At 38.0% G+C, this 9,863-nt stretch overlaps 1 protein-coding gene across 1 annotated transcript in view; it reads left to right on the top strand.

Moving 5' to 3' along the window:
• Positions 1–4,043: 4,043 nt before the first annotated feature.
• LOC131679190 (protein rolling stone-like) overlaps positions 4,044–9,863 on the top strand; it is a 56,746-nt gene continuing 50,926 nt past the window's right edge. Inside the window, exons 1-2 of the mRNA XM_058959843.1 lie at positions 4,044–4,308; positions 5,458–5,680. Of these exons, the coding sequence (XP_058815826.1) occupies positions 4,213–4,308; positions 5,458–5,680 (319 nt within the window). The 5' untranslated portion in view covers positions 4,044–4,212. The remainder of the gene's footprint in view (positions 4,309–5,457; positions 5,681–9,863) is intronic.

The following is a 9,863-nucleotide window of genomic DNA, read 5'->3' as shown; positions in this document are numbered from 1 at the left end:
TGGAGAGCTTCTTTGAGGTTTTTAAACCTCCAAAGTTGATGATTTTCAAATTATGCGATTACACGTTAGAAAAGTTTTCGAAAATTTATTCCATTTTGAAAGTGCATTTTTTATTTGCATTCTTTGACTTCCTTGATATATTATAAAAGAAATTATAAAAGGCATCTGTTAGACTAATTTTTCTTTCTGAACTTTCAATAATTTATCAAACTTACATTAAATTTAAGCAATTTCGAAAAATCCGTGATTTTCATCAAAAACCCCTTCCCAAACCCAATTTCTGGCTACGCCACTGGTTACATAGAAACCCCGAGCAAAAATATATTTCGTAGAAAAATAAATTGAAGGATTGTTTTGTATTACGAATTTCAAGATACCTAATTACAAACGCGAAACTGGCTAAATGGTGTTCTTCGAAGGTTTTCATTAACGTTATAAGTCCGTTCTTCTGATAGAGTATGTTGACTGATTTAACCTCCTAAAGCTACAAATTGAAAAATTGCCTAAAAAATTAATCATCAAAATGTTAAAAAAAAAATGTTATAAGCCCCCCGATAAAACATTTCAAAATTATGCTCAGTTGAAAGAGGAGCATCCAAGCTTTCGATTAGTAAGTAGTTTAGCGATATTGATTTTTTTGTCTAAATATTTTCCACCAGAGACACCATGATAGTGGAATTAAAAATGTTTACAAAAAAGATCTTAATGGGATTACATAAAATGATAAAAATAAATAAAATAAAATAAAATTAAAAGAATAAAATTAATAAAATGAATAAACTGAACAAATCCAATAAAGTGCGATAAATTAACTAAATTGCCCGAATAAAAAGAATAAAAATTCAAAATAATTAAGAAAAAACAATAAAATGCATTAAATCAACAGAAAAAACCTGTTTTGATCCACCAATTGCAATTGTGATTTTCTCGTTTCTCCCAACTATGATTACATGGTTGGTTATGTTGAATATAATCGTGGAAATGTCTATTACATTCTTAGTATACTTTGCATCTACATACAATAGCTCACCATCCACGAACTTGATAAACAACGTGTCAATGGTAATGGTTTATAGGGAAATTTTGTGCCTTCTTATAAACTCGGTTAGGGTAGTTCTGATATTACCAACACAGAAAAATTAACTTATTAATCATTCTAGATAGAGTCATATAGTCTTCAGTGAAGTTGTAGAACGATTAATTTTTTTAAAAGTATGCAGAAGACACGTAAGCTCTATCTGTCATACTATTCATTTTACAAGAAATTTTAAATCTAGATATAGGGTGTTTCTCAGTATTTCTAAGAAAAACGATTTTATTCGAATAACTTTGGCGGTGTTGATTTAAAACGAAAGTAGTCTTCAGACAACTTTAAGATATCGCCACATGTCTAATTATTATCGTTGAAAAATTATGAGCACTTTTTCGCCAAAAATGGGGTTTTTTGAAATACCAATATCACTGATTGGGGCAAACAAAAGATAATTCTTTTTCAACTACGTTTAAGGACAAGATTCGAGGCACAATTGAGCCAAAAACAGCGAAAATGATTATCTCCTTTAAAAAGAGGTATGAATTAGAAATTTTTGAGTGCTGCTTCAAATATATTTTTCCTCCTTATTTTCCCATAGCACCAATTTCAAAAACTTCAAGCGAAGGGCTGGAGTCTAAAATTGTCCAAATGATGTGAAATTTGGCATCAGAGTTTACTTTGACATTTGTCACAATATGACAGGGAGGGACTTTGATAATTCAAAAATACGTGACTTTTTGCAATGCCCCTATTGGCGGCCATCGACGGTTCTGGAAGTACCGGCGGAAGTATCCACATTCAGAAAAACTTGGCCGAGTTGACCAAACTTTGTCTCATATGAACGACTGTTATCAAATTTCATTTCAATCCGACTTCCAGTTGCGGAGTTACGGGTTGTGGAGTGTAGCCACATAGAAAACTGCAATTCATATCGATACCACGCTGAATGCGAAAAAGTTTTTTTTTGCTAAAATGGGGGCCCGACATCCTGCATTTGCAGTTCTAGGTTTCTAACGGTTCATCAAAGTCTTGTTGACCACATTGACCACCATAGACGGTTTTGCAAGTACCTGAGAAAAGTGGCCATCTTTCAAAACTAACAAACTCACATCAGTTTTTCGGAAATGGTTTAGCCGATTTTCGCAAACTTAACAAATGAAAGGTAAATTATCTCCATAGAATGCTATAAAATTTTGCACAGATTGGTTAAATGGTTCCGGAAATAGAGAATGAATCGTTCGGTCAAACAAGAAATTCCCATATAAGCGGGAACTAAACATAGGTTCAACATTACTTGAATTTGCAGGTCTAGATCACTAATGACCAATGAAAGTAGCTTTGACCACATTGTCCACCTATGACGATTCTGGATGCTCCCGGGGAACTCGGCATGTTCGTAAACTAATTTCACACCTATTTTCCGGCGAACTCTTAACCAATTTTTACGAAATGTATTTTAAATGAAAGATATAATACTGCCATAGACTGCTATTGAATTTAATTCAGTACTGATTTTTGGTGCCGGAGTTTATGGCTGGTTATTGCGGTCAAATAGGACTTTCTCATATATACCGGTACAGTCATAATACCTCATAGGTTAAAAATCTATTGAAATGAGCTTCAAATTACTTCGATTCGCTGGCCTAGATCACTGATGGTGCATAAACGATTCTTGCACTATATTGTCCATTAACGATAATTCCGAAAGTCCCGGCGTATTCCAGCATTAAACCCACTTCGGGTTTGACTAAACCAATTTTCACTAACCTAACCTCAAATAAAAGGGTTAGGTGTTGCACCTCATTTCCATCCCTCCCCCTCCTTCCTCTCACCCCCCTCTCCAACTCTTTCACCCCCCCTCACAGAACAACCTCACACCCGCGTCGACATGGTGCTCATCAGGTTCGTGGCAGTCGTGCACTTACATATACTTACCAAATGTAATAAAAATGGAATAGACATTTCCACAATGTTATATCGCACCAAACCATCTGTTAAATCATAGTTTTAATAAATGAGAAAGGAACAATTGCCACACTAGGTGAATTAAAACAGGTTTTTTTAATTAATATTATTAATATTTTTACTATAACAAGTTAGATCATTTTTAACAAAAAAACGGCTTTTGGCTTCAAAGAGCTACGAAAATTTCAAATAACGAGAAACAACTCCCAGTTATATCTGGAGAATCATGTGAAGAAGAATTATGCAATGTTTGAAAACCATTAGTCCAGTACATTTTGAGTTAGGATGTACACCGCGAAACCAATTTACCAATACGCGATGCCAATTTATTTTTTTTTAAATGTGTCTTTTTTACCTTAACCCCCTCTTAATATGGATACATTTCAAGGGGATGATTTTATTATCAACCAAGTATGATTATTTTACTCACTCAAATAAATCAGAAAAATGGAAGTAATGATGAGAGAGTGTACACATGGTACTTTTGAAATTCCTACGCTTTATCTGAAATACTGCAATTAGCCATATATCACCTTTCTCGGATCGGCAATCAATGCGTACTAAATATACGGTATCGAATGATGTTAAACAAGCACAATCAACTGATAATAATACTGTTCTCTCAAATGGATGTTTCCCGTTTAATTTCTCTTTCTCTCTTTTGAAGTACTGTGCCATACATGAGTGTGCATAAAAAATACACCGTGCAATTATTTTACGCTTAGTGAAACGTCTATCTTGGAACAAGCAATTGGCTCAGGTAGTTCTTCGTAACTTATAATTGATTTGATCAGTCAAGCTAATAAAAGCCTACCAAGCATTTAATCGAAATACTAATTGCTTCGAAGTAATATGAGTGGAGAACAAATTTTTAGAACACATTACGTCATGCGGGAAAGATAAGGATACCGCACATAAATTTACACCTAAATACATTATAACAATAAAAGAACCACATCAGCAGAAAGCCTCGCGACAATATTTTTTAGACTGTCTACCAACTTTTTTCTCCTCTCCTTTCATTTTCCTCCTCAGATCCGCCAAATTAAACGCTCAAAAAATAACCTACCTCACCCGTCCTCGGATGACGCAGACCACAACGAGCAGCAGCGGACGGTGTTTGCAAACATTAGGATAAACGTGAGTGGAAGGCAGCACCTTCAGTCAAGTCAGTGCTGTGCGGAAGTTAGGAAAGTGTAAACGAAACGATAAAAATGCCTAGTAAAATAGCGGCCGCCTGCAAAGATGAACTCGGTATCCGGAACTGCGGAATGGGTCACTACCCGGCGGAAGAGTTTGTCAAGTCACAGGTAATTTTGACAAAAGTGTTTGCATGGTGTACGGTTCATCATTGCAGTAAAAGAATGAGTAATGAATATAAAATTCTAATAAATACTAAGTTTTTTAATACTGACTACTAAATACTAGAAACTAAATAATAAATAGGATTAAAGATCCCTTATTCTTCTCACTTCGACATTAAAGTCACCGTGTAATTCACTAACTCGTCTAAGTCACTTGAAGATTCAATACCTACTCACCAAGGCCTTTCGGTAGAGGCTTTCCTTCGTATCAGACAGTTTCCGTTGTTCTATCTTTGATGGCTTCAAGAATATAATCATTTAACTGAATAATATGTGAGCAATATTCGTATATTCGATGAATGAATAATAAAATGCATCATTCTTTCTTACATGAGCTGTTCATCAGTATTCTTCTTGGACAATTACACCATGCATGTATTCAAGAACTTATCTACATTTATGTGCATTATTCATAAGAAATGAGATTGAATTTAAACAAGAGCCTCTTTTAGTCATGTGCAGTTTGTCGGTTGTACGTCGAGAAATTAACGCAAACTGAGTTTCCGCATACCAAGCATTAGGTCTGCTTCTTTTATTTGAGTAAATATTTCTAAGTATACTACCATTATAAGCTTAATTGTCCCATGTTCGATGGGATTCCCTATATACATAGGACAATTATGCGTAGAGCGGCAGTATATACAGCAGAATAAAATGTTGATCGAGTTTGATCAGGCTCCAGAGTAATTCTTCAACATTACAGAAGTTCTTCACTACCACACGAGACCATCACCGCCAAAAAAATCTTTGAAGTGATACATAAGAATTTTTGCATAATTGCATTCCTTTCCCAGAAGATCTGCTTTCAGACTTGGCCAGTGCGGATATTAATCAGCATGCAAGGATCAATACATTTTTACAATGTAGGATCATGCGCGATATTCTCGAATGTGTTGCTTCCCATCTACATTTTGCAATCTCACTTCATCCTGACCAAGAACGGAATAGCAGCACATGAGCAATTTCTTACGCTTATGCTAAGACCTATGATTCTGCTTATGTACCCTCTACTAAATAGTCTAGAACCTCTCCACTAAAAATTACTAAAACTTCAATACCAAACACTAAGTACTAAATAGTGTTCCCCTCTAACAGTGGCAATCTCGCACCAAATCGACCATCTTCCTGCTGTACCGACTGGCGCTGGCCATCTTCTTCACGGCAGTCGTCGTGAACTCGATCGTGGTCGCCGTAACCCCGGAGGATTGGGGCAAGTACTTCATCTACCTGACACACTGGGGGATCATGATGTGCATGGCAACGAGCGTAATGGGTGCCGCACTAGTGGCTCGCTGGTATTTTCATCCGGAATACTCAGGTGAGTTTGTCTGTACTGTACATATAATTGTTTCTCATCGCGGTAGGTAATTATAAGGTGGTGCACAATGTATTCATCCACCACAACAACTGCGCAAAATATCTAGCTCGTTGCATTAAGTAGGTTTGGGGAAGCTATCACTTGCTGAGAATACACTTGAACCGAACCCATGCACACCAACTGTCGATAGTTGATTTTTTGTTCGATTTTATAGCCGCTGCATTTAAAGAAATTGTTAAATGAACTTTGCTTGCTTAAAACAATGAAGTGCCGTGTATTTATCTCTATATACGCCTCTAGTAATCAACTCAATTTTTTCCGCAATGTTGAGCTGATATTCTACCTAAAATGTACAAATTAGGTACGTCACAAAAAATTGGTAAAAATGTATTACTCTTTCTCGTCACTAATTGTCACAATTATCGAACTTATTGGTTCTATTTATTTTTCTTCAGTACACATTTGTACCTACATATGTACTGTTTTTACTTACTTTCTCCTCTAAATTTCACAGAATACCACAGTTTTCTGTAGCCCCATTTCCCCTCCAAATTGGTGATAATAAATTTATGAATGAACATAAATTGTGTACAAGTTGAGCATGCAACGTTTCATACCGCCTTCGGCTAAGTAGCACAGGCGGAACTGCTTAATACTAATTGAGCTCCGTTTTAGCTATTTGTCTGCTAATTGCCCTCTCTATTCAGTCAGCTGGTGCTTTTAGTAGAAGTTTTTGTTTTTCGCTCTAATAACCATGGGTTCGTGATCTCTTAGTTAATAAGCTAATCTTTTAGAAGTTAACTGGAGCATTCTTACCAATGTACTACTGAGGATTTCTCGCTATGCATATGCACTATCTGTGACAAGATCCGTCGTCGACACGTACGAGGGGATAGCACATAATCACCCAACGAACGGATAAATCAACGAGAACCACTGCCAAACGATGAATCAACAAGTGTACTTACCCTTTACACCCACAATTCACCTCAATTTATCAGCTTTGATATATGAACGTATTAAAGCAGGACCGGCGGAACACCATTGTCCCGAGTGGGTAGTAAGATTCGAAGTGATTTCTCCTCGTACTGACGAAAGTTCAGATACGGCGTGTGTAAGTGCAAATGAAAATGAAAATTCACTGATAATATTTGGTGGCTATTTGGAAACACTCTTTGTTAACAGGGCTTTTTGTCCGATAGCTCAGCGAAAATGTGTTTGTTATCACCCAAAGTCCAACGGGCATCTTTCTATTACTTTTGGGTAAGATTCTATTGCCATTTTGGTAACAGACCAAGCAATTGCGCATTGCGGTATTAAACTCATATTACCGAAAAGGTAATGAACAGTGGAATGACGATGTAGGATAATTCGGTCGATTAGTATTAGTATTAGTATTAGTATCGAGTCAACCCAGCCGGAGTTCTGGCGGATTTCTACTCAAATTCAGGCAAGAATCTGCACCAATTATGGCAGAAATAGGCGGCATTACGGATTTTTATAGGGTAACTTGGATAGTGAAAGAAAATTTTTAGACAGTTTTCGGATCCGGCCTAGTTTCCGGATCCGACACAGCTGCCGATCTGGTCCAGTCCCCAAATTTGGACCTCCCGGATCTGGATCAGTTTCCGGATCTGGACTAGTTCCCGATCCGGACCAGTTTCCGGATCATGACAAGTTCCCGAATCTGGACCAATACCCGGTAATGGACCAGTCCCTGGATCTAGGCCATCCCCTTTTCCCCACCAGGTCAGGACTTGAACCAGGGCCAGATTTTGTGCTTAGATCCAGACAAGAGTCTGGATCCGGACTCTCGGATCGGATACGTGGATCCAAACTATATGTCTTGCTTTCCGTACATGACGGGAAGGACTGTTAATGTTTTGTGCAGTCGCTACCTTGCAGTTGACGTTCGTGATAAAAACAAAAAATCTATTTAACTACGACCGAAATACCCCACCACTATTCCGAGTCGGCTTTTTTCTGACTGTGCTTTGAAGCTAGCTGAGTGTGAGCCGACGGGTATCTCCGGCGACCGACATCCTTTCAGGCTTAGTAGAGGTCGATTTGAATATTTCTCCGATGGCAAAAATAATACCAATAAGTCTCATTTTCGATGCAAATTATATCTAATACAACCGACCATCGGATGGTCTACTTCCGGACCAAAGACAAGCCATTTAACGTCATCGATAAATCGCGTGATCTAACTGAACAACACTCGACTGGGTACGAAAAAGTATTTGGTCTGCGTACCCGCCCGAGAAGTAGAGATTGATGGTGAAGTCTCTGAGAAGGGCCTTGCGAAATAGGAGGTGGCTCCTTCCAGATCCCTGTGCTTCAGTCAGTGTAAATTCTGGTATGCAAGCAATTGTGTTCTGTAAAAATCGAGGAGTATTAGAAAACTTATTTTCCATCAGCCTCATTTCGAACCTTTCGCCGGATTTGGTCTTCCAAAATGTGTTCTTTGGAACGGGGCTCGTCTACTTGTTCGCCTTTTTGTAACCCGGGGCATGAACTGAAGAACCCATTGTAGAAATAAGGCACGGTGTGGAAAATGCGGAGAGGATCAAGACATTGGCTGGTCTCGGAAAGTCCACATGGGACATCCAAAACTTCAAGTGTCTCTATATTGCAGTCATATTATTTTTCTTGGTTTACTTCCGACATAGATCTTTATCAATTTTAGCATTATTCGCCATGGCCGAAAACAATATTGAGGAGCGTTTTGGGGATCAAAACGTGCTATTATTTTAATCGGATTAGCCTTTGCTCGGTACTAGGTATTGAAGTTGTCGCTTGTTAAATCCGAATTATAGGCAAAGATTTATTGATATTCTTTCCATATACATCGCACCTCAACTGGTTCGAGAAGACTCCCACGGCTTGTCATGGAGTTGTCTTCATGCTGATAATCGATTATTTTACTGCATGATATTCGCTACAATTTCAGTATGACCATCTTGAATACAGTGGAAAGGACACGAATGCCTTCCAGCGCGGCCAAGTGCGTTAGATTTATTGTTGTACTCTACCTCATTAGTTTACCCATTGATTGAAAGATCTACGCGTCCACTATATCCCAAACAATCAAATCGAAATGAGAAATTCCTCCGGTGGCAGTGTGCAACGTTTTGACTGGCTTGTTTTTCTACAACGAGATTAAAGGTCAGATGAAACGAATACCTGGCGCGAACAATTATGGACGGTTTCGTTGTGCGCAGAGATTGCTCAGAATTGTATGCGAAAAGGTCCTATGAGCACTTTTTGAACGTCAGATCGCCCAAATTTTTCCGAATATACGCGACGTTAGAAACGCAAATAAAAAACTTGCTGCAAACTGAAAAACGCGGTTATTGGCACCGGTTCGTCAACGGATTAACGAGAGAAACATTATTGCGTCTAGCAGCTGGGCCCTACGTCGTGTACTCGATTAGACCTTTGAACGACGGAACTAAGAATTCTTTATCGGTGACAACAGCATTCCACGTAAATTCCCAATCAAATGATAGAAGTTTCGCGATGAAATTATTATAATGTATATAAACGTAATAATTGTCCTTCAAACACACAAATTTAACTGACAGAAAAGATACTCGCGCTAAGCATTGTCCCCACAAAACTTATAGTTTTATATTTACCTACGACCATATCTACATCGTTACAGTTCCAAGTAGGCGCTGCGATCGATGGAGTATGGAAAGCACTCTTAATTTTCCCGGTGAGAATATGGGAGCCTAGATTCTTTATATTGAAATCGTTCCGGATTACCTGATACAAATATTAGTTTGAGTTCATTCGCATTGATCTATTCTGCGTAATAAGAAAAGTGACACTTAAATTATAATGGTAATGAGAGGTCGGACACTTAGGCATTAGAAGGTAATATTTGTGAAACATCGCACCGAATTTTTCAGTTAGATTTAGAGTTAGAGAACACCCGAAAATTGGCAAATTTTGTGGAATAATGGAAGTTTAGGAATCCCAAAGGCGTCAAGAAACCTTGGTTAAAAAGGATGGATGAACGTCGTGACTTCCTTCGGGTGGCATTTCGGGTCATGTCCAATCATTATACGTTGAATCCGCATCTCCGGCGTATCGGGGTCGTAAAGAGCGTTCTCTGCGCTTGCGGTGATGGGTATCGCTACATTACACACCAAAAAATAAATAAATTTTACCGTTG

This window comes from Topomyia yanbarensis, chromosome 2 (genome assembly GCF_030247195.1).
Source record: "Topomyia yanbarensis strain Yona2022 chromosome 2, ASM3024719v1, whole genome shotgun sequence".
Taxonomy (NCBI): domain Eukaryota; kingdom Metazoa; phylum Arthropoda; class Insecta; order Diptera; family Culicidae; genus Topomyia; species Topomyia yanbarensis.
The sequence above is the reverse complement of the archived record's forward strand: the minus strand, read 5'-3'. Positions and strand labels throughout refer to the sequence as shown.